The following is a 25,558-nucleotide window of genomic DNA, read 5'->3' on the forward strand; positions in this document are numbered from 1 at the left end:
CAAAGAGCCGGAAGATGAAATAAACATGGTATGGTTCAAAATAGAGATATAAAAATAATATAAAAAGCGACTTGGAACAGCAAAGACCCCGTCTTGATTTTGTACAAAACAAATGGTTAGGAAATGGTAGGGGAACGTTCTGGAGGTTGAAGATGATGACACATGGTGTATAATTCTATTCTTCACACGTTAAACTAAACTCCATGTTTATTCCATTTTTGCCAGCAATAGACACTGATGCATGGTGTGCACTCCATATATTACATTTTTAACATCCAGCAGAGATTAATATTGCGGAAAAGTTGAAAAACAGGACAGTGGTTGGATACAAATTCAAAGTGAATGTATGAATGCCTAAAAAGCAAATCAGCTGTTCTTGCTGGCAATGATAACAACTGAATCGGCAGATATTGTAATAATGGAATGTTATTACTGTATAACCTTTGTTTTGACAACCACCGCCTTCCTGGTATTTTTCATTACAGAGACTGTGACCCCAAAGTGTGCATCAAATTACTTTTAAAGTGTTCACTGGTGTTTTATGAAAGTTGTGTCTGGGTGGACTAATAACCGACGTATTTACAAAGATTCTTTACGGCTGCAGTTATTTACAGTATTGATTGTATCACTCTCTCTCTCTCTCTCTCTCTCTCTCTCTCTCTCTCTCTCTCTCTCTCTCTATCTCTCTCTTTCTCTCTGTGTGAATGAGAGACAGAAAGAGAGAGTGGCAGAGAGAGATGAAATAAATGTTTGCAAGCATGTATTTGAACTTCACCATGATCACGCCATTACTCTTAAACAGCTTTCATGTGAAATCTAACCTCCTTGACATTCTGTCCAGACAGAAGTACTTCCCTAGAAAAACAACCCCGCCTTTCCTTCATCCCGGTGTTATTATATCACCTGAGAACGCTCTGACCTCTTGGCCTCAATTGCAGTCCAAACCCCATTATTGACCCTCATCTGTCTGCATGAAAAGACGTATTTAAGGTTAAGTGGGGGTACACATTCACTTGTTTAAAAACTATTTTGATGTTGATGTCTCATTGATTTTTTTAATTCATTATCAAATTTTTCTTTTATTCATTGAATGACAACATTTCGACTGTATGTTACTGTATTTAAATTCATAATAGTACATAAATGTGCGCTAAAATACACATAAAGACATATAAACAAACTGTTGGAAACAATGCTGATTAACGAGAGACCTGTACAATGTTTATATTTGCCAACATGCTGTTCTAGAGGAATACAATTCATCAGTGCAGAACACTGGGTGGCACTTATTAATAACACGCCACTGCATTTTGTGGTTCTCCATCATGATGTCAAATATTTGTTTAGTCTTACAATTTCCTATATCCATGAGTCAATTGCTGGGGCTCATAAAACAGGACTCTGCCTGTTTGCCATATTTTTATGGTCCCTCTATATTTGAACTGTTTCCTCCATACCTCAGCCTTTCAGGGAAAGCCCAGTGGTACCATTAGACAAAATTAATGGGCCTTGCTTTGGAAGGGGACATTTTACAATCTGCATAGTTTTCGTTACCTTGCTGCATTTTGGCAGCCCAAACGTGACCTTCCTGTTACCCTCCTTTGGGGTGTACTTCATGAGAGGGCTTGTTGTTTTCACCTGTGTGAGTTTAGCAATAATATTCATGGCCATGGCAACCTTTACACCAGGAAATGTAGAGGTCAGGTGGAGTAAGATTAAAAGGTTTGGAGCTCAGAGGCATATTAAACGAGTTTGAGGTCTGTGTTAGCTCTGAGAACCTACTTTTATAGTTTGGAATGCTTCAAAGCATCTAGTGGGCATTTGGGAGTTTGTTTTGTCCAGAGGAAGTTTGCATAGACTCAGAGGTCATGGCTTCAAAACAGTAGAATTAAAGTGTTAATACCGTTGCTCATTCCAGTTATACATTAACGTGAATATCAGTGCATTCAGAAAAAGTCAAAGAGCTATGAATCAAAGTGTCATTTTAAATATGTATGTAAGCCAGCAGACTCCCAACATAATACAACAAATACAAATAAAGAGGGATGCAATTATATCATTTTAAATCATCATTTAGATAGCAGTCTTAAAGCTGGAGAAGCTTTGTTATTAACTCCATTCATTCTGCCTAAAAAGCAGCTGTAGAAGATGCCAAAGCCTCATCTGGACGCCTGTGATGGAATCTCTGCTCAGCTGGGATGTTGACAGGCCTAAGCTTCTCCCTGGAAAGCACACCAATTATGCATGTGTCTAAGCTGGAGAACAGTTGATAACTAACAACTAATTAAATGCCGAAATAAAAATAAACAAACATGCAAACAATATGCTGACACACCTTTAGATCACCTTTATGTGTGTGAATCTACACTGATTTAACATATTTGTGGGTCTGTATTTATATGTGAATGGCGGTACATTTCCCTTACTGGCCAAAATGGTCCTGGTCCATGTTTTCCAGGTATCTCTTTGTGTCTGACTTGAAAGCACTACTTCCTCTTTTGTGTTTTGTGGATAATTTGCGTCCAATGTTGTAGTTGCCTGGACCCACATTACACTGATCACAGAGGAACAGAGGAAAAGAAGAAGTTGTTACTGGAAAGATCTAGCTGCTCGTGCCTTGAGTCCTCATACTATGAAGCAAATCCGCCTGTCAGAATATGATTGAATTGCACTTGTTCAGCTTAGCAATGCATCCCTCAGTGTCGATAACTGTATACATTATTTTCTCTTCTCAGCTGCTCCTTCGAAAAAATGACACCTATTTGGTTAAACACTGTGACTTACAGGGTTGCCAATTGGTTGCTTTGTAAACCTTTGGCTGAAGCGCTGGTTGCCGGAGAGGAATGGGGGCGGATTGCTGTTCTCCACCCGAGGTAATGGCACAATCGAGTAGTGCCCAGGGCCTGGTGTATTCTGTGTGCACACCATATGATACCTGTGATGCATGTGTTTCATAGTACAGCATGGAAAAGGCACGATACATTAAAGTTTGTGTGATTGTGGTTATGTGTGTGTGTGTGTGTGTGTGTGTGTGTGTGTGTGTGTGTGTGTGTGTGTGTGTGTGTGTGTGTGTGTGTGTGTGATTGTGGTTGTGTGTGTGTGTGTGTGTGTGTGTGTGTGTGTGTGTGTGTGTGTGTGTGTGTGATTGTGGTTGTGTGTGTGTGTGTGTGTGTGTGTGTGTGTGTGTGTGTGTGTGTGTGTGTGTGTGTGTGATTGTGGTTGTGTGTGTGTGTGTGATTGTGGTTGTGTGTGTGTGTGTGTGTGTGTGTGTGTGTGTGTGTGTGTGTGTGTGTGTGTGTGTGTGTGTTTGTGTGTGTGTGTGTGTGTACGACTGTCCGGGCGACTGTCCGGTGCTACTGACTGCTGGTTCCGGCCTCTGTGCCAGTGTGCTGCGGGAGATACGTTCACTGTGAACAGTGGGAAAGCGCCCCACTTGGCCAAACCTGCCCTGGTGAATCTTCTGGGGCTTCTTGAGGTCTTCACCAAACATGGGAGGCAGGAAGTACTTACCTGGATTCACGCAGGCTGTTCTCTGAGACACACAAAACATGGCCGCAAATAACCATGAGACAGTCTTACAACCCACAGCAGAGAGCAAATGGCATATAGGTTAAAAGGTCAGCTTTCTTTTGTCCCAAAACACAACAGCACAACAACAAATCGAACACACAAACGAATTAATTCAGTTCTGTTACCGGAGCTGCGAAATATCCACTGCGGATGGGTTTGTCTCTCCTCCCTGTGAATATTTCATAAGGCCCTTTCTTACTGACATGGTGCTCAAGGATAACCTCAGTGAAGGACTTCAGCTTGTAAGTGCCTGGGCACAAACCACAATCCTAGGAGATACATAAATGCATCATACAGCTCAGTCAGCGTAGCTTAGTTCAGACCATGCACTAAATGCCTTCTAGTGCCTCTATTGCAGCTTCAACTATTGGCACTCAAGCGGTGATAATAATTTTAACTATTAATAATTTAATAATATTAATATAACTGCTAATTCATCATCATCATCATCATAATTATTACCATTACAGCCATTTCATTTTTGCATCAGAAAGTTGCTATCACATTATCCAGTGTTCCTTTAAGGAATGAATAGACTATTGATGAGATCACGCTTTAGTTCTACACTAAGAGGATATCCCACCACTGGCTTATCCGGGAAACGCTCCACTCCAGCGCTGAAATCCATGGTGCAGCAGGTTCCCGTGGGCCTCGCCCTCCTCTCATCCAGCAGACCACTGGGGATGCCCCCTTTCCCATAACTCCCTGGGCCCGCAGGACACTTCTGCCAAGCCCAATCAGAGACACATGTGTGAAGGAGGAACCTTTTGTAACTAGAGATTAATTTCCACAAGAAAACTCAAAGTGTGATTGCTCAACAGCAGCAGAGGCTCTCTAACTGCACAGGTCAGAGACAGGAATGAAAGCAGTGCACAGGAAATTGTGACAAAATTGTGTTGAACAAACTCAAGAATAATAATAAGAACACACATATATCATCATTACATCATAGTAATTCAGCATCAGTCAACATATCCTTAACAGGGATAGGGTGCACACATATCACATAAATGTGCTTTTTATGTCTCCAAAACACAGCTGCGTTTTGTTCATCAATACATTTTATGTAGGTGTGTGAGAAATGTGTTTGTGCGTTTTTGAATAATCTGTTAAACAAAGTATGTGTGCAGTTTGAAGATAGACAACACTAATAGCCTGTCACAAATGTTACATGCATTTGAAAGAAGGTGTTTGAACGTTTCTGCAGTTGCCCATTTCAAATATTTCATATAGCAGAAATTTGTGGAGCTATTGGTGAGTATTTTAGAAGATTTATTGACGTGTTTGTTGATACACTGATACACCAATTTTAATAACAAGCCAGCTTAGGTTGGCAAGCTTACAACACCTCATGAAGAAAACATGTTCAGTTAGTCCCTAGCTTGTTTACTGTTTCTACCAATTGTTACTGGCATACAAATTCGAACATGTGCCAGCAAAAAAATTACACCTCTCCAGGCTTAGGAAACTTTGGGACTTTTTAACCTGGGACCTATTTTCCCATCTTTTGGGGGCCACATTTTTACTAGAGAGTAAAATGATGCAAAATGTCTACACAATATAATCCCATGGGCATGCATCCGTGTCAAAGTGAACTGCCTTGTTCTGCTATTGACATGCTCATAATATGGACACTTATAATAACATTATGGGCCCGTTCGGTGGCAAAAAACATCCACTTTGACACAGATTCTTGCCCCATGGGATTACATTATATAGCCTTTTTGCAGTTGCCAGTTATAGCTATAGTTACAAGACCAATTTCTATCATTAATTGTAAAAGTTTGTACCCAAAAAGGTCTTAAAATATGGCCCATTAAGTTTTCCTTTCACAAAGCTGTGACGTCTAACCACTAAACTGCAAAAAAACATTTCCACTATTTAATTTCATAACTGACTATGTATTTCAGGCTTCATATAGCTGACATTAGCTGTTGGCTTGTAACTGTACGTAAAGGTAAAGTATTGAGGATTTAAGGTGATCTTTTAGCAAAAATTGAACATAATATTCATAGTTAAGTTTTCATTGGTGTATAATCACGCTTAGAATGAGCCCTTCATAAAGGGTACTCATAGCAATGTAGTTTTTAGATTAGCTCAGTGTTGTTGTACCTAATGAGGTAGATATTGCAACTGATTGAATAATTTGACAGTAAAATGAAACACTTTTTAAATATTCATAATTTATGATTAAATTCTATCATATTTTTGTCACCTGCATTCGGATAAAACTTGATGAGACTTGACAGGTATGCTTGATAGCACAAATGAATAACGTTAAGTCTAATCGGTCCCCTTAAAACATTTCCACTAACTAACATAATCACCCAAATGGAAAGGTTTCCTCTAACCTACGCACACCCCTAAGCAGATGTTTGGTCACAAACAAACATGCCATAGGCGGGTGCCCTTAGGCTTTCGATAATTTAACTGACGTTAGCTGTTGGCTTGTACTTAACGCACTGCTAAATACCAGCAGTTATTACTGGTGTTATTTTTATTTGATTCATTCATGCAATCACACTAATAAAACTTAAGAAGAGCAATAGTCGGACTGCCATCATGAAGCTTTGTTAAATGACACGAGTAAAAATGCAAAAAAAAAATTTGATTACTTTGATTTTCAATACAATACTCACTACAAATCATAAGGTACAAGAGAATGAACACAGAGTGAACAATGAACATAAAATGACATTGCAATATCTAATGGGATGTGGCACATGTACATTCATGAGCATTTGTCTCCCTCTAGAGGCTTCTCAGTATACCTTATATTCTTTGAATCTCTCCTCATGAGAATCACACACACCCCTCACACAGCAAGGCTTCTCCTCCAGAAGATCAATGAAGCTTTTGAGGTTGTGTTTTCCAGGTCCAAGTGCATCATTCTGAGCCACAGACAGATATTAGAGGGGCAATATTGTATGACCATAGAGTCAGACTGTTTGGTGTTCATTTTAAAACAATCAGTGGGTGTTAACTCTGATTCACAGCTGACAATAAAAACAATGTGACCTTTTTTCGACCTTACTGACAACTTTTAATGCTAGTTTACAAAAGTGAGAGAAAAAAAAATACAGTGGTAAGTGCACGTGGAAACAAGTGCGATGATTCAGGTAAATGTGTTTCAGAAGTTGAACTTCAGAACTGGCATTGTCTGAGATACTGACCAGCGTGTGTTTGGTCATCCAGGCCTCCCTGTGGAGAATGTGAGGCATGTTAGCCCCTTGCTGCTTCCTCCAGCCCTGCACTGCTGCTCTGTTTTGCACCACACGTCGGCTGAAGTCGCCTGCATCCATCTCATACTTACCTGGGCCCAGGTTCCTCACCTGCACCACAGATTACAGCAGAAATCTTACACACGGCCCTCACAAACTAATGTGTTTAAAAGTATGTACTTGGAATGGCAAGGTATGGTATGGTTCACTCCTTGGAAGCTTCTGCTTACCAGATCGCCAGTGATTTTTTTGCAGTATGGGATTTCTGTGAATGTTCCTATCTGCTTTCTTTTTGGGTGAACACCTGAAACGTCAAACCTTTGGGACAAAAATGTTTAAAGCTCATAAAAGCATTAAAGCTGCAAATAATAATACCAAATATTTTGAACAATATCAGAATTATGTAACAATATTGTTCATGCAAAAAGAGACGATTCAATTAATTAATTAAAACATACAGTAGCCTTCAGGATCGTAAGATTGTATAAGGTGTATGTCCAACTGACAAATCATTAACACCTTCTCTATAATGTTATATGTAAAATCATGAAAAGGTTGGTGGAAGTTGCATTGAAACCTCTTTTTCTGTGTCCCAAACGGGGCGCCAAGGAATTGCTTGTCATCCATGATTTATCCTTCGTGTTCCAGCTCCAAGTTCAAATGATGTTTGAACATTACAAGTAAATGAAGCCCATAACATTGGAAAGCTGTTTCTGTGATCAAGCCTTTCTTGTGCTGACGTCATCTAGCGTATTGAATTGCAATAATAGGCGGCGTCAGTGATTGCATTGCACTGTCATACCTCTAATCAGCATTTAGTTACCCACAGTGCAGGTGCCCTGGTACTTAAATTGACCACTAGATGTCATTGGTGCTTACTTACTAACCCAAGAAAAACTTGAACTGACGCGCTCACACAAAACATTGTCGCCATCACTACCCACCCGAACGATTCCGATTTTCATTCTGACCATGCACTCGACAACGCCAACGTAGCCTAGGCTACTTCTCATTATGGTTTTAACCTCTTCTCTCAGAACGTTCTATGCCGCTGTGAAATGGGAATCGTCACAAGCTTCATGACAATAGAGGAGCTTGTAGCCCTGAAAATAGGCCACATACAAAAACTGTTGCCGCTTTCAAATAAACAAAGTGATGAAGTCACCATTGTCAAAATTTTAATTCAAGAATTAACATTTTCTTTCAAATTTAGTAATTGTTTGATTACACTGACTACTTCATCACCAGACCGCCTTTGTGGCTGTGTCCATAAACTGGGGAGGACCGTGATTAGGCTGATGATTTGTCCATAAAAAGCAGATATGTGGCCTACCAAAAGACTGTGACAGCATAATCCACATTGTTGTTTACATGTTTGTGACAGAATTCTCTCCATATTGCACTCTTACAGTACGTTACTGTCTTATAAAAGAGAATATTCTGTCACCTGTCGAGCCATCTAGTATCACGAGGCGGTGTCAGTTCCAGCCTAGCTAACAGGCTCCCAAACCAATAGCGACAGCTGCCCAAAGAGTTGTCATGAATGCCAAAATTCGTATTTAGGGGAAAGTGGACAGTTCGGGAATCATGTAGTGCACACATTTTAAAGGCTGAATGAGTTATGCCCCTTCGGGTGCACAAACTAAAACCCGACGAACGAGCTGTGGTTAGCCTAGTTACTGCGACTAATTACAGTTTGTGTCCATTTTAGTCGCGCTCCAGACTGATACCGATCAGTTTGTTATGGAAGAAGTTATCAATTCTGGGACATGTCCTGAATTAAAAGATTTGGAAACAAAACTTGGCATGAGGACACCGGAGAGTTTGTTGAGATCCATGAGAGAGGATTACCAAAGGGATGAACGCGCCCGGGATACTGATGAGAGTCTGGCTATGATTCTTCCCGAGGGACTTTTTGAAAAAATAAAAGCCCTAAAACTTCAGATGGTAAGCAGTTATCATTTAGATAACTATTTGACAGAGGATTTTGTCATGCATTTAGCACTACTTATATAGGACATCAACACGTAGGACGTGTTGACTATGATAAATCTAATGTCTTGGATGAACTATGGAAATTTAATTTGCTCCGGTGTTTTGTCAGATGCAAGTGAATTTGAACTGTTACCAAATGTTCTCCATTGCCATCGGTGACAGAGGTAGAAGGGGTACATGTTTAAAAAAACTTTTATCATTAGTCTATTTGCATGTCTATCACGTTCTCACCTGGCCACCACATTTCACACATGCAGGGACAGCTGCGATCGGCAGACGTGAGAATTCTACGCCAGTTGTTGTCGTTGCATGAGAGCATGGAGATGCTCCGATGGCTACAGGGTGATAGGAGCACTCTCACCAGTCTAACGAGTAGCCTGACAGGCAGCCAGTCCAGTCTGGGTGAGGTGGCTAATATGACCCACTGGCCAGGTGGTGAGTCTCCCAGCTGTTGCCCAAGTACACCACCTGGAATAGCACAAACACCATGTCCCTCGCCATCTGGATCCACACAGTGCTCCACATCATTTGAAGATTCCAGGGAAATATCTGATCAAGCTTGGTCTACAGTGTCCAGGCCTACCGCTATAAAGGCTTTATCACATGAAGATGGCCCTGCAGATCTCCCTGGGCAAACTGCTGTGCTTCAGAGGCCAAACAAGATCGATTCTAGCAAAGATCTACCCAAAAGTGATGCGTCACCTCAGTGTAGTGGGCTGCCACGCAGCAAAGTGGTGAAGGGAGAAATGATAAACCACAGGGAGGGAAGTGTCCAACATGCACAGGAGGAACCAGAGCTCTCCTTAGGTCAGAGTGAAGCCCTGCTGGGCTATGATACTCACTGGTGCTGGGTGGAGTCAAAGGACGATGTGACTTTCCATTGATAGCCTTCTTTTTTTTTTCTCCTAACTGTAATTGACTCATTGAAGAAAAATGTAACATTAGTTGCAAATGAGTTGCTTTAGGATACGTTAGGCTATATAATGATTATGCAGATAGTCATGTTTGTACTTTTGTTGGTTTACGGTAAAACTGTTATTTAGTCGAGTAGTTTGTCATAAGCCATTCCACACCGCATTCTTTATATTACTTGTACCATGCAGAATTTCTTCATAGTTGTTTGCTTTACAGAGAGTTTAGATGTTTTAGTCTCTGAATTTCTTCTCAATTTCTACAGACATTGAATATTATTGTCAATGGAGTGCCTGACCAGTTTGTCCATTGTAATGGTTGTTGTGGACTGCTGGTCATATGATGTCCAAGGCTTGTGATTTGTCTGTTTGAATCACATGGGTTGAAAACAGCTCCCCCCCTCAGCAAAAACGGTTCTTCAACTCCAAAAATCACAGACATGTCAAGTTGTCATTTCAGAGCTCCGATCAGTTCAGAAGCTGCTACACAGGACAAATGGTTGCAATGACGACAAAATGTTTTGTAGATTTTTATATTTTATAGATTAGTAAAGCTACAATATAATTAATTAACTACAAATTTATACCCACAGCATGTGACTAGAGTCTAAAACTTGGGATAGTAGCACCTCATGGTGTGTCTGATATATTTGACAGTTAACGGAAACTTCCTTGAGAGTGCAGAAGGATTGCCAGTTGAGGAAAATATGTGAACAATGTTTTAAGATAAGGCCAACGGTTGAACAGAAGAACTGCAGGCAAGATACCATACTGAACTGAAGAGCGTAGAGAGTGGAGATGGTAGTTTTGGTGACAAGAGAGGTGCTTGTATTCAATGCACTGTGTGGATGTGGGTATTTTGTTCCCTGCTGAACTGATAACTCATATGATAAAATAACCTAAACCAAGTTGTTCACACAAGTGCATTTGTGACCATATAATTCAATTAAAAATGTGATTATGTGTATAAAACTACATTTAAATTTAGTATTGTATGAAAAGCTTCAAGTTATATACAAAATTATAATTAATGCATACAATTCACTTGAAACTCATAAAATATATAAATATGTAATATCTGTTACAAAAAAGTGTGTGAATACTGATCACCCTCTGAGGCTATAGGCATATGCTTTGAAAAGTTGTCAATGCACACCGCAGCACAGCAGTATCAGAGATCTTTATCTTTTCTACAACATACAAATCCTGTCCATGGAAACACCATGAATGATGGGTGCTGTTTCTGCAATACATCACCTATGATCCTTTGCTAATAAATCACTGAACTATCATCTTGGTGAGGCCTTCTCTATCTGGCACCACATTAATACTGAAAGCAGGATATACAGGTGTGTGAAGACTGCAGTAGAATGTATGAAGGTGCTTTAGTCTAAGTGCATCATAGAATGATAGGATGCCACTGTCTACATCCAGAAACACCCCAATTCGGCTGGGAAAACCAGGAGTGGGGGTGGCAAAACAGAACTTGAACCAACCATGTTCGGCACAGAACTGGCCTCTGCTTTGGGTATAGCTCAAGCCCCAGGAGGATTCGTCACTGCCAAGCACAACGCTGCTGGACATCTTACCCTGGGAAGGTGCATACGAGATGCCCACAGTCCAACCAGGGATATTCTCCACCACGGCCTCCCAGTGGTGCACTCCATCTCTGAATGCTTCACAGCCAAACACACAGTAAGGACCATCTGAATGATCAGTGGTCCTAGGCAACCACAGTGAGCCACTTGCAAGACACAACTTTAACCTGGGATGGGCAGATTGTGGGTTTAACTTGATGTCATCTCCTAAAATAAAAAAAATAAAAAAAGTATAACAAAGCATGAAACAAATCGTATATTGCATCAGTACAACAACAATACATGTGTACATAATTACCTGAAAATGTTCTTTTCAGGGTCTGGAACAGTGGCATGATTTTTGCAGAGGCAATGGGCTTTGGTCCACTCCACTCCATCACCTCTTGGATTTGATGACTACATGACACACTTTCATAAAGGTCTCCCCTTATGAGAAAAAGAACATTAAAAAGGACTCTTTTCACTTAAAGAAACAATATACAACAATTTGCCACTTTCTGATCCATGCAACTAGTACTGGTAACATCTTCAAATACATTTTCATGGTAAATGGTTATGTTAATGGCAGATAAACACACCTGTCATTGCAACTAGCCATCTAAATTATCTAATAAGCAGTTTTATAATCTGAGTAAGACCACCCCACAAAATGTTTTTTAAATAAAAAGCACGACATGGCAAACTATATCACCAAGACAGTTAGAATGCTAGCAAGCCTTTACTCGGTGCCAACTGTACTATACATGTGCATTCGATTTTGTCCTATATTCACTCATGTATATAATCGCCATATATTCTATTAAAGTCAGTTAAAAGGTAAATATAGTCTGGTTTGCAGTATTACCAAATCGGACACTTAAACTATAATTTTGATTTTACAATATCTTTGATGTTTCTCCATTTCAAGAATAATACATAAATATTCAGACCTACCAGTCTGTGTTTTGTGAGGTCTGTAAAGATGAAAGAAAGAGAACAATACCTTAATACTCAAACTTGAGCAACAAGCCTAAACTACATTTTTTGGTAACATAATATGTTATAATTATAATATAACATAACACAAACATGACAATAATTATATAACAAAGGACATTATATGATACACTAACATATTCATGAGGTGTAGTAACATTACAGTAACATATAGCACATATAGTAAATATATCACATACAACAAATTAGGTAGTGCATGTTACCTGCAGCAGAAGCAACGGGTCTTGGATGGCCAGGGCCTGCTGTAAACCCTCCTGTGCTCCTACCAACCTTCCCTTCAGCTTCATCAGCCTTTCTACCCTGTGCTTCAGATTCCTGCTCTCCTGAACCAGGTCCACAGAGAATCGCTTTTGCCAAGCTTGTTCTTCAAAGTCTAGGAACATTCTGAGCTTTCTGAGAAAGGATGTACAGTCCCCCTGTTGACCTTCCAGGTTATTCTGCATAAAGTTTGGAAGAAAGATACAGGGACATATTCTCCATTCCTCATTAACATACTACTCAAAAGATGTACAACCCTTCAATAGCCAGTACATTCAGAGGACAAGATTGCGTGGATGTGAACCTTACCTTAGAACTGGCTGCAGTGTTCTCCAAATCTGACATGCAATGTTTTATTTCTGACAAATTGATTCTTACATCAGATAGCTTGGCTTGGCAATTCTCCTAAAAACAGAAAGTTAAAATAAGTACAGACTCCTCGAAGCAACATCTGTGATATTCATGCTATGGACTAGACAAGACAATTATCTGGACGTTTTACCTTCAGATTTGCTGTTGCTTCTGACAATTTGATGACGCTATGCCCTTCTGTGTGTTTGGCCTCTGAAGGCAACATGCAGTACACGCACAGGGCAGTGTGGTCAGACTGGCAGTAAAGTTCAAGTTCCTTTCCATGTGATTTGCATAGTCTGTTTGTGTTGGATATAGGATTTACAAGTACGTGTTGTTTAAGAGTACTATTCTCATAATGTGACATAATGTGAAGGGTGCAGTATGACTCCTCACAATTCAGACACGTCTTTTCTGCCGGAAGTTTCTGCTGACCCTTGCACACGCTACACTCATGACCAGTTGATCGGTTTCCGTGAAATTTTTCGAGGATGTTGTGAAGGACGATATTCTTCTTCAATTCTATCCTGACAGCACAAGGCGCTAAGCAAAGCGGACACGTATAATGTTGGGAAGGGTTTTCATCTCCTCCAGCACTTGCCAATGATCGTTTCAACTGATTGACGCATTCCTCACAATAGTTGTGTCCACATGGTAAAGTAACTGGTTCGACAAAAATGTCCCGGCAAACTGCGCAGATAAGTTCCTCGTCCAAAGACAAAACGTCAGCCATTGTTGTTACATTAAAAGTAACCAGCTAGTTGGCATAGCCTGTGATTTTATGGCTAGGACCCACTCATGATTGACCCACCCACTGATGACGTAGGATATGCCGAACCCATGTTGACAAACTGGAGTTAAAAAAAAGTTAAAATTTGCAACATTGTTACAGTGTCATGGTCGCCACATCAGTCAGTTTACAGGATGTATAATGAAAGAAATTGCAAAAGCATAAATTATATCATTATGTTACTATATGTAGTTCAGTCCAGCCAAGTTAGTTGTTCTGAACGGTGAACTACACGGTGAATACACAGGATACAGGAAAGCGTCCTTGCCAACACCTAACTACCATTTGTGTTTACATTTACATAGTGACGTTCTGTCTTACAACCAATTACTACCGAGAGATCCAGAGAAAGCGTTTGAAATCAACCAGTGAAAGCCGACTACGTCATATACCGGTTCTGTCGGTCATATTTAGACGTAACGTTAAACCAGCAAGAGTTTGGGTTCAACCTAAAGAATCAAAGCATTTCTGCCATCAGATCCTGAATTCCCATTTATTATGTAAGTCTTGTAGGCACGTTTGTATTTGTTGTCACGACTAGCGAGTACTTGCACCAAGGGTTTTAGCTAGAAGGCAAGCTAACTTGGACAATACTGTACAGCAAGAGCTCAATGTGCAAGCTAAAACCCATCTAAACCTGACATAGCAAGCGTAGAGCTAAATATTACTTCTATTTTCTTGTCAAAGCACATACTTGGACAATTACAAACGGGAGGTGAATATACTTTCTGTCAATTTTCTGAATACGCAGCCGTCCTCAAGGTTAACTTAGCGTACTTCACTGACGTAAACGCATTTAAATTCTACCATACATAGCATGGTATCACGAAGCTGTTAAGCTTAACGTTATCCCTTAAGGTCGAAACCACGTGTAAGAGATTGCAGTCAATATTACTTGTCAGTTGAATAGAAAAGGTGTAAGAGTTATTTTGCAAAAGTATTTCATTGAAGGTGACATATTTGTGAATATAAGAATGTATCTATTGTGCATGAAATTGTGTTACTGACGAAGCATACACATGTGCAAGTTGTATGAACTGTGTAGCTCAATCCAGTCAAGTAGAATGTATTATATTGCACTCCAGCCCTGCGAGTTTGAAGAGGTGACCACCTAAGAGATGACTGATTTGCAGGACCATGGGGATGAAAGCAGTTATGAGGTGATAATCATTTCTCAACTGAACCCATCTCAGCATGCTTTTCGTTACCCAAACAACTAGTTAATACATAATACATGTATAACCTTAAGGTCAGTCCCTAGTTCAATTGACTTTGCTTTGCTTAAGGTCCCAGGAGGAATGAGGCCTTTTTCTACAGACGATGCCTTTCGTGAATCATCACTGTACTCCAGAGCCACCAGATCCGACCTCCCGCTCAGCACTGGGGACATGGACGTGGCCTCAGACACCGACAGTGGAAGCAGAGGACAGAGACCCTACTGCAGCCGACTCTCAGAGGGGAAGAGCAGGTTAGACTGAAGGACTCTCAACAGAAAACATATCCTTATTGCATTTACATTACATTTCCATGTAAATGTAAAAGTGAAAATTAATTAAACTAATATGTGAACTGTATTTTTCATACACATACAGTTTAGTAGTTTATATGGCCTCTGTATTTTGCCGACAGTTATGATGATTTTGTTTCATCGGACAAAGGGCTTCTGCTAAAGACTCTCATTGATGCCGAATCTGCTGCCAATTCGGCTGCCATTCAGTTGGTGTCTTTTAAAGACATCTTGGACGACGACTTTGGGGTTTGTGAAATTGTTTGTAATTGAGAGATTGACTTGTGTTGATTTCAAGAACTCAAATTAGGCTTGTATGTAACAGTTGTGGTTAATGTCTCGCATAGGTTGCCTCTAAAGATGATTTTGTTGTATAATCTGAGTTAGAATAGTCAATCCTAAACTTGGAATTATTTTTTTTCTCTCTGGCTCTTACTTTGAGCTGACTCAGGGCTCTGCATTCCTAATGTTTTGTCAAAGACTCCGTGTTCCTCTTTGCTTTTGAAGGATTCGAGGTGCTCCAGTGATTTGCGCATGTCCAGGCAGAGAGGCCTTTTGTTAGATAAGTTGGAGGTCTTCAAGCGTATTAACAAGTCTGTCCGCCAACAGCTGAAAGAATTGCAGGATCAAGAGGTGTGTGTTGCCATGTTTGTGGTTTTTGTGCTCACTAGTTCAAAATATCAACTATGCCACTTAGTTTACAGTGTTATGCCGATTTAATGGTAGACCATTGAGATGTATTTCAGTTGGCTCTAATGTGCATTTTGTAATGCTGTGTCCTAGGCATGCCGGCTGGACACAGACAGACAAATTGATGCATTGCTGAAGAGGCTAACAAAGACAGAGAGTGAAAATCAGGTGTGATTTTTATTTTGATAAAAACATATTCCATCTATTCAGTATTTATAGCCCTGGTTATGAAGTACTTGCTGTTCTTCATAACTTATAAAGATGTTTGTACTCTTTATAAATACCAACCCTATAATGTAATGCCACTGTGATAGCTACTATAACTTGGATAAATAAACTCCACTGCCTGTTCATTTTCTAGCATTTAAAATCCAGTCTGAGTGAAAAAGAAAGAAGAGTAGAAGATCTGATGTCTCTGCGGAAAAAAGAAATGGTAAGCATACACATTCGGCTTTGCATAACTTGTTACATCTGATTCTATCTGATGAAGTTTGATCCTTTACCCATCTGTGTTTGTTTGGAGTCACTTTCCATAGTGAGCTGATGACACAAGCATGTAATGGAGCATTTACTAGCCCCCTTTAAAATGTTCCTCGACACTGCTGTCTTCATAGGCATGTGAGTCATCACAAGCTTCTATAAAACAAAAATTGACATATGCCTGCATGTCTGTATTGATGCAACCCATCAGGAGAATACTGAATCGGTGGTCCAGCAGTCCAGATCTGTGGAGTCCACCCGGGCTCACCTGCAGAATCAGCTCCGAAGCAAAGAGGCCGACAACAACCGCCTGACTGTCCAGCTCAGGGTAGACTGCTCACTGCTCACTTACTCTATCCCCATTGACCACATAGACCAGTAAGGCCAGGCTCAGGCTTTACCCCAGAGAAACTTTACCCCACTGAAAACTAAAAGGTGTCTCTGCGCCTCCTCAGGGTGTGGAGAGGACCGTCACGGAGCAGAAGCTGGAGATGGATGACTTGAAGAGTCAGATCAATGCTGTTTTTGAAAAGGCATCGCAGGAGAAGGATGCCTTGAAGAGGGCGACCCGCGCTCAGAAGCAGAGGGCAGAGAGGTTTGAGGTGGCCGTGGGGAAATGCTACGACCGGCTGAGAGAGAAGGTTCGACACTTGGGGTCACAGGGAGGGTGCCTCGGCTCTGAATTTGTCTTTAAAGTCAGTGCTAGAGGCGGAATCAGTGTTTGGGCCATAGCCCCTACAACCTGCAGTCAGTCAGTACTGGACATATGCACTGTTAACAGTGAACAGTTTACAGAGGTAGTGTTGCTGTGATGACCTTTAAGGACATTATGTTTGGGCTGATCTAGTCATTTGATTTGGTGTGTGGTCCACTAATATAAATGTACTGTGCAGTAACTCCGATCTGGGGTCATTTTACACTGGAGGTATACAGTATGGTTAGTCATTGGTGTAGTCTAGCAAACATTTGAATTTGAGGTATCTCAAAAAAAAAAAATGAAGGTTTGTAGAGTTTGTGTTAATGCCAGAGCTTCAGCCATGAATTGAAGTGCATATTCTTCACTTTACTGGCTGATGAAGGAACACAGGGTGGAAACCCACTTGTTTGCTCCAAACAGTCAGTGTGAGTTGTAACTTACAGTGATTAAACTAAGCACATTTTACAGTGTGAAAGAAAAGTGTTAGTAGGGTTTCAACAATGGTTTAAAACCCGATTATCCTAGAGACTGTGTGTTGTCGTATTAAACTGTGGTGTGTTCATTGTCAGGATGTGAAGCTGGCAGAGACGCGTGCTGAGAGAGACATGTGGAAGACCCAGCAGGAGCAGATCACAGAGGAGAAGGGGCACCTGGACACAGAGATCGCCATTATGCAAGAGTGAGAGGCTAGCTACCCCTGCTGCGTTGAACTGGGTTCAAGGATTCTTCTTAATCAAGAGGCTTTGTCCAACTCTGTGATAGTGAGCTGAGGTGACAGAGATGTGTCTGTTGTCTTGTTTTGAAGGCAAATTGCAAGCATGACAGCAGAGCTGATGAAGGAGAAGGATTCAGCGAGTGCTGCGAATGAAGTCCTGCTGAAGAAAGTTGAGAAACTCAGCACTGAAAATGGGGAGTTTGGCCTGGAGAATGCCACGCTAAAGGTAAAATATTGGTGCTATATGTTGTTGGAGTGTTGTTGGATCACTGTGTTCATCATTATTTCGCTTTTGTTTGTTTGTTTACTTTGACATTTTGCATGTATATTGTTCTTCCTTCCGTGTTGTTACCTGATACCTAGTTTTTTTGTCTCCTATGCGCAGGCTTCCATTGCTGAGTTTGAGTTTAAATTGGAGCACTCTCTCTCCATTTACCAGGATCAGAGCACACGTTCTCAAGAGAGAAAATGTCAGCTGGACCAGTACCAAATTCAGGTGCACATGTGTATAATGACATCTGGTCTTAAACTGCCTGGGTGTGCTGCTTTCCATTGCCTAGCTTGTTCACTGGGTAGATTAATGAATGTTCACAAAAGGAAATCAGACAGATGTGTGACATCAAAACGCTCATGTGGTTAATTCTTCACTGAGAAAGACAGAATTTGTGAGATTGATACATGATACACTGTCCCGTTCTGGTTTGTTTCAGATAGCGGAGTTACAAACTGAGGTCACAGACCTGAGAATAAAGCTGGAAAGCGCCCTAAAGGAAAAAGAGAATGTCATCGAAGGAGGACACGCTGAGGTTGCCGAGGTAACAGTACATTTGCACTGGTGGTTCTGTTTTGCTTAATCATAGCATAATTGACATTCAGTGAACGGCATACAAGATTTAAGTTGTATTTGATTGTATTTGTCCCTGGGGAAATCTGTCTTGGGACATAAAATCTGCCACATAAAGATACATGCAACTATAGTGCAGTGACAGAAATAAGGTGCATAGTGTAAACATAAGTGCATTCAAGTACATGCAGCTAAGCACTTCATTTCATACCCCCTTAGGTTTACTGATAGAGGGATGAAAGAGGTTGTCTTTTTGTTCAGGTTTATTCAGGTATCTTTCCGTGTGTTTAATGGAAACCAGCAAAGAGCATTTGAGCACCCTTGCCCCCACCACTTTCATTTATGTGTGGACCAGTGTTTTTATTTGTGATTTTAACTTAACTGATATGTTGGCAAACTAAGCTACAATTCCATAACGTAGTATACCCTCTATCTCTGAATGATGAAATAACATCAATACTCTCTGTCCAACCCTAAACACTGTTGAATCCTAGGACATACAGAATCCACATGGACATTCCCAGATAGATTACAGTCAGTATGTCCACCCAGGTATTTCTAAGAATGTACCTGGGCAATACAAGCGATATGAACTAGTAGTGAAGAATGATCCCGCAGATGTCCTTGGGTCAAAACCCTTAAAACCATACATCCCAAATCACCTCTCTTGTAGAGTATTACATTTGAAAAGAATTATTGTGCATCATGACTTAGGGTTAGGGTTATTAATATTGAAATGTGTACAAGCATTACTTCATTCTGTTTCACATGATGTAGTAATGGTGGTGTGGGAGAAAATGGAGGGACGTAGCCATAAAGCGATGAGTGGGTATTTGCCAGTAGACACTCACAGTGTTATTTTACCTCCCTGATCATTTGATGGGCATTTGACGAGGTTTGGTAAAGTCAAGGATAGATTGAAGGAAGAACAGACATCATCTCAGCCTCAGAAGTGCTGCTCCTGAAGAAAGACATTCAGCTGAAACCTTTTTAAAAAATCCTGTGTGTATGTGATTAGAATTAGTTCTGTTGGTTATATATTTAGACAAAATGGCAAAAGGGTGGGGAATGTTTGAGAACGTAGAAACACAGGGAGTAAATGCTCTGTATTTAGTCAGCTTAGATTTGTGCGACTCCTGTTTGAGCCGACACCACCACCACTGCCAACACAAACACTTACACCGCCTCTCCAACCCCCTCTGCGTCTGCGTGTGTGGCCCCAGGCACGGGGTCAGCTGGAGGGTCGTGTGCTGGAGCTGGAGGCCTGCCCCGAGCTGCTGAGTGCCACAGAACAGCGGCTGGAGGACAGCCAGGACAACCTGCGGCGCTCCGAGAGGAAGCAGGCCGAGAAGGCCGAGGCCCTCCGGCAGCAGCAGTTAAAGGTGTGGATGCGATTCCACAAAGTGAAGTGGTGGTCTCCTCATGTGTGTGAGAGGACGTAGCCATTTTTTTTGTTGTTATTGGACAACTTGAGCCACAAGGTGGCAGTCAAACTCTGTTTGGCGAGTCCTGCTTGTCGTCGTGTTCCTCAGTGGTTGTTTGGCTCTGTGACGTGACTACGTAGGCTAGCTGTGTTTGGCAGTTTTGTGCTGTGGTTGTGTGTTTGTTTCTCATCACCACCATCTGAGTGAGGTCAGTGTTGTGGTAGACATCCCTGTTAGTGAGTCTGGGCCCATACTGACTCAGAAACCCATTGAAAATGTCACTTTCTTCACTCTCTTGACTCTCTTTTGTGTTGAGGTGTGTGTGTGTGTGTGTGTGTGTGTGTGTGTGTGTGTGTGTGTGTGTGCTGATGCTCATCCACTGACCTCATGATTCCCTGCCTGACCAATCTCAAATATTTGTTCTGTAGGCTGAGCGACAGCTGGAGAAACTGAAGTCCTCTGTTGAGATGAAGGATTCAATTAATGAAGCAAACAGTCAGCTGCAGGACAAAATGGAGTCCCTTCAGAAGTGGGTTTCTAATTTTGGACTTTTAATCACAGGAAATCAATCACCTAAGACTTTAACCTGATACACACTTCCCCTTTCATAAGCACAGCTTAATGTGTCATTATTAGCTGAAGTCTGCGTGAGGCCTCCTAAGCACTGGCATAAGGAAACATTCTGTCTGGGTGTTCAATAATACAGTTCACATACATATTCACACAAACAAGTAGAGGGACATAAGCATTCACACACACACACACACACACACACAAAAGGCATCTTTGTGCTACAAAACCTCAAAACCGTGTGTGTTTTTGACTGTATGTGTCGTGTGTGGTGCAGGCACCTGGAGGAGGCTCACACTGACAACAGGGAGCTGGTCCACAGGCTGGCGGCCCAGGAGGAGGCTCTGCACTACAGCAGCCGGCAGCTGGAGCAACGCTCCACCGAGTGCCAGGCCCTCACCCGCCAGCTGGAGACCGCCCTCACTGACGTCAGGCTACAGGTAAATCCCCCCCCCCCCCTCCTCCTTATGCCTGTCAGCGGCAGAGAGCAGATGTGGACCAGTTGCCCCTCAGGTCCTTAGAGCTCCGATGGCCTGGAGTCGAACTTGAACTAAGGTTCAAAAACAGTCTCATGACAAGGGCCATATTTTCTGATGGGGTTACTTTCAAACGTGGTGACATGCGAAGATTAACGACCTGTGTGGAGAATGTCAAAGCTCGAGACAGGCTTGCGAGGGCATGGATGTAGCTGTAACGGGGTTTGTGGTGATGGACGTGTCAATGGTGCGCGTCAGACCCTTTCTGCACCTCTGTCCTTGTGTGTAGGTGTCCAAAGTGAAAGAGAAGACGTCGGCCAGAGATGTCTCTCTACAGGCCAGGATCCAGGAGATGGAGGCTGAGAAAAGCAGGAGGGTGAATGAGATCAAGCAGCTCAAGCAGAGCAAGATATCAGTACGTAACATCTGTTTTAGCCTGCATGGTTTTTCTTTGTTCGTTGTTTAAAAAAGGATGTTGCACAAACCGCTCAACACAATTATCAACGCATCACATCCCCCTGCACAACCTGCTGGTCAGGCAGCAGTGTCCTCAGTCAGAGGCTCCCTCACCTTCAGCGCAATAAGGACAGTTACAGGAAGTAATTCCTGCCCACCACAGTAACAATATATAACGACCGGGAGGGGTGGGAAGGCTTATCCTCTGTGTGGCAATGCACAGTGCACATTCTACATTTGATTTAGAGCTATATCTTAAAATAAATACATTAAAAATGGAATTTATCTTATGTTATAGTAGTTTATATATTTATTGATATAGTGGTTTTTTTTTTTACCTACCTCATGGTGTGTTTTGTGATTTATGTCCATTGCTGCTGCAATACTACAATTTCCTTGTCTGGGAATTCCCCGCCCCTTCACTGCATTTCATTTGCTCAGTTGGTCTGGCAAACTACTCAACAGCGGTCCACTTCAGTCACGTAATTGGACACGCCTTTAACCAATCAGATCAACGATACTATACAACGATACAACGATCGGTAATAAAGCAAACACATATTTTTTTGTATGAATTGTTCCAGGGCAAGTTTCTGTTCTGTTTTCAAAGAAAACTTGCCTTATCGAAGTTTTGCGGTGCTTCGGTGGCCACCATGTCCAATGTTTAAAAACTCTCCGTGCAGTAGATTTTGTTACGTAGCCGTGGTTAGTTTAAATCCGCCAATGGCGCGACAGGTAGCCAAAAGCCAGTTTGTGATTGGCTCCAAGGATCCTGGAAATCTTGAAATGAACTGCTATCTAAAGTTTGCCAGACCCACTTCAGAGGCAAAATCAAATTGGCTGGAAAAAGAGGGGCGGGACTTCCCAGACTAACAATTTCCCAATTTGGGGACCAAAAAAGAAATCTAGCTATGATCGACTTTGTCTGTGTTTTCTACTTGTAGTTTGCTTCATGGAATTATGTAAAAAAAAACATGTTATGTTTATGCATATATAATTGTTTAAAGGAACACATTTGTAACACCCAGTCCATCCCTATATATGTTTTTTTAAATACAGAGTGAGAAGCAGTATGAATTGCGCCTTAAAGACCTGCAGCTGAGCCTGGATCAGTCGGAAAGTCACAAACAAAGCATTCAGAATTACGTGGATTTCCTCAAAAACTCCTACTCCACCATGTTTGACGAAGGTCTACCATCAAGCTTCGGATCGTCTTATTTCTTAAAGTAATGCTTGTGGTCATTGTGTACATTCTGTCTGTTAATGTTTTTGTGAGTTAATGTCTGTGAGTGTTTGTCTCTGTGTTACCATATCAAAGATCATAATCATAAGCGGTGCTGTTTTACCAGAGAAAAATTATTTGAATTCACCCTTTAAATGTAATCTGTGACCAATTCTCATGGATATTATTTATATATTTATTTGTATAGATGGAAAAACTGTAAATGTGTGATGGTTTAAATTATTATTAAAATACCTCTTGAAAGTCACTTTTTGAAAACACCTGCTGTTGGGCCTTTTGATTGCTTTCCTACACACAAGAAAACCTGTACTTCTGCCCTATATTTTTAGTGTTACATAACAAGAGCAGAATATTATCGAACTTTTTCTGGAGTGCTTAACCTTCCGTGAATAGCACACGTCATATTTAGCTTCAGCACCATTGCTGACGTTTTAAGGCAATGAGAAATGGATTGTTTGGCAGTAGCCTGTACTGTTATTGATAGAAGGTATTGATTTCTGCTTTAGTCAACCTCAATCACAAGTCAGTGACACCAATGTGTAGGCCGGTGAACTCAATCTAAGTTTGGTACACTGGTAGACAATCCAAAGGCAGCAAACAAATCCGACAAGGAGAAGACAGCAACAGGGTTAGGTGTAGGTCATGTTGGGGTTCGGTACACATTTTGAAAATCATGCAGATAAATCCAGTAGGGAGAAGGCAAAATCAGTGATTGTTAAACAGGCAGAGGTCGGCAACACTAGAAAATCAATACATAAGGAGAAATCTCTAAGAAGCTAGAAACACTGAGGAAAGGACGAACTGGCAACGAGGCATAGGAACACACAGACTCAATACACTAGGTGATCAGGGACAGGTACAAGGGCACACATTAGGGCAGGGTGTGAGGTGTCTGAAACAAGAGGAAAGATGGGTCAGACACGACACAACACAGAGCTGAAGAATTAATGATTAAAATAGGGAAAACAAAACTAGGAAAGAGGACGGGACTTAACACTATGTACATCTTTAATATCATTGCATAGTGCCAATCAATTGCAAACATCTGGCATACATTATTTGAGCACATGAAAAGCATATTAGTGATTCTCTAATGCAGTGAAAATTCAAACTGTTTAACTGTTCACTGAACAGAATCACTTTTGAATTCTGCCACTTTTGTAATTCTTTCATTCACTGAATGAACCACACAATAGTTCACAACTGACTTTTTAAATTACATTTACATGAATCAACACTTTAGTTTAATTTGACTGTTGACTGCACCATGAATCACCCCAAAAGTTTAAACTGACTATTTCGTAACATGCACTGACTTTTAAGTGCAGACTAAGGCCATCAGATTAAGTGTAAGAGGCCAAGTTTTATTTATATAAATTTGGAATGAGTCGGGAACTTGGAGAGCCTCCTATTGCAGGCTGCATCTGGCTGAAGGTTCTGAAACAAAGAGCCTTTGTGCACGTTCAGACGAGATGGACGCATTGTGATGCCACATGCGTCAAACCCTCATTTTCCCCCCCTGTCCAGTTGTTGCTTGTGTAAACCGTTTCCGTCCATAGACAGTTTGGCACATAGCCCCCAGTGCTGAGGGGAAATTCTTTCCATTTGCGCCGTTTATGACTGTGCTTCATGCCCTACTGTGGAAGACGGCTAAAATGATTAACCTAATTACTCCATGACGCCATCCATGGAGTCGTGAGAGAGTCCATTGGATTCCTTTTGCTTTCCGGCAAAGCATGCTGTACAGAATGTGCTACTGAACCCACGTCTGTTTTATTCATTTCTGTTACTCAGACTTGTCTTTTTCTGATGATTTACTGTATAAAGTGTTAGTCTTACAAACAAACTTCAAACATGAGGCCTTCTTGTTGATTTGAAACATGTTTTACATGAGTTTGAGCAGTTGAATACATATCCAGATTTGGCCCATGAATGTAGTTAATTGTTTTTGAGCCACTGAATGATTGTTTTAGTTCTGCCTGGACTATCCCTACGCATTGGCTAATGTAATACTCGGGATACATTTACTTCACCTTTCATTTTAGGTCCAGTGTAATATTTGCTAAAAATAGATGTTGGAACATGGCTCTGGAATCTCTAGGCCTACTTGTCACAGTAAACAGCTGGGTGACCTAAATGTCTGTATAAAGTGCCCTAAAAATAACAACAGAGCAGGTTTATATTTCAGGATAATAACAATTCTAAACATGGCTAACTATTTGGCAATACACTGCACTACAATTTGCAATAGTTCTCCCTCCCTTTACATGTGTTCATGAATGTCTCATTATCTTGAATGGATGATATTGTGAATGCAATTGTAATGTGGATCCGTCCAATGACAGCTGAGCTTCCCTCTTCATTCCAGAAAAGGAGGTTGAGGTTGTGTGGATGAAGATAGTTTACTCTGATGAGGATGGCCCAACAATATTCCTCTGACGCCAGAAACCACATCGCTCTATATAATGCAGCAGTTTAATGCTCTGGTCCATCTTAGAGTGAGCTATCCTAGAGAGAGTCTCTATTATAAAAACCTGGAATTCTGCTGCAGGGAATATTACATAATGGGCAAACTGCATCAGTAACTGGACTAACTAAGCCAACTATCCAACATTATTGACTATCTTGGAGGAGTCTGTCCATATACAGTATGTCCAACAGACTGTGTGTGTGTAGTGTGTGTGTGTGTGTGTGTGTGTGTGTGTGTGTGTAGTGTGTTTGTGTGTGTGTGTGTGTGTGTGTGTGTGTGTGTGTGTGTGTGTGTGT

At 41.2% G+C, this 25,558-nt stretch overlaps 4 protein-coding genes across 4 annotated transcripts; 2 read left to right on the plus strand and 2 right to left on the minus strand.

The window, feature by feature from the left end:
- Positions 1-2,422: 2,422 nt before the first annotated feature.
- LOC308364502 (ciliary microtubule-associated protein 2-like) lies at positions 2,423-8,250 on the minus strand (the record flags this gene model as incomplete). Its single annotated transcript, XM_080837636.1, has 7 exons — positions 2,423-2,554; positions 2,785-2,913; positions 3,362-3,532; positions 4,154-4,294; positions 6,390-6,461; positions 6,744-6,902; positions 8,239-8,250. 7 exons carry the CDS (start codon positions 8,248-8,250, stop codon positions 2,423-2,425), a joined length of 816 nt encoding a protein of 271 aa, XP_080693762.1.
- Positions 8,251-8,534: 284 nt separating this feature from the next.
- On the plus strand, positions 8,535-9,670 carry LOC308363964 (leucine rich adaptor protein 1-like; the record flags this gene model as incomplete). Its single annotated transcript, XM_080836888.1, has 2 exons — positions 8,535-8,738; positions 9,044-9,670. 2 exons carry the CDS (start codon positions 8,535-8,537, stop codon positions 9,668-9,670), a joined length of 831 nt encoding a protein of 276 aa, XP_080693014.1.
- Positions 9,671-10,975: 1,305 nt separating this feature from the next.
- Positions 10,976-13,633, minus strand: LOC308364503 (tripartite motif-containing protein 75-like; the record flags this gene model as incomplete). Its single annotated transcript, XM_080837637.1, has 6 exons — positions 10,976-11,502; positions 11,594-11,721; positions 12,229-12,248; positions 12,495-12,728; positions 12,859-12,954; positions 13,052-13,633. 6 exons carry the CDS (start codon positions 13,631-13,633, stop codon positions 10,976-10,978), a joined length of 1,587 nt encoding a protein of 528 aa, XP_080693763.1.
- Positions 13,634-14,099: 466 nt separating this feature from the next.
- On the plus strand, positions 14,100-22,779 carry LOC308363878 (outer dense fiber protein 2-like; the record flags this gene model as incomplete). The annotated part of the gene is made up of 18 exons (XM_080836768.1): positions 14,100-14,190; positions 14,776-14,850; positions 14,977-15,158; positions 15,320-15,446; positions 15,705-15,830; positions 15,981-16,055; positions 16,249-16,320; positions 16,579-16,695; positions 16,823-17,008; positions 17,634-17,743; positions 17,870-18,005; positions 18,165-18,275; positions 18,490-18,594; positions 19,847-20,005; positions 20,476-20,576; positions 20,895-21,057; positions 21,383-21,508; positions 22,609-22,779. The coding sequence occupies exons 2-18, from the start codon at positions 14,809-14,811 to the stop codon at positions 22,777-22,779; spliced, it is 2,109 nt and encodes a 702-aa protein (XP_080692894.1). The 5' UTR covers positions 14,100-14,190; positions 14,776-14,808.
- Between the last annotated feature and the right edge of the window lie 2,779 nt (positions 22,780-25,558).

Source organism: Sprattus sprattus, assembly GCF_963457725.1.
Source record: "Sprattus sprattus genome assembly, chromosome: 4".
In the NCBI taxonomy this organism is placed as follows: domain Eukaryota; kingdom Metazoa; phylum Chordata; class Actinopteri; order Clupeiformes; family Clupeidae; genus Sprattus; species Sprattus sprattus.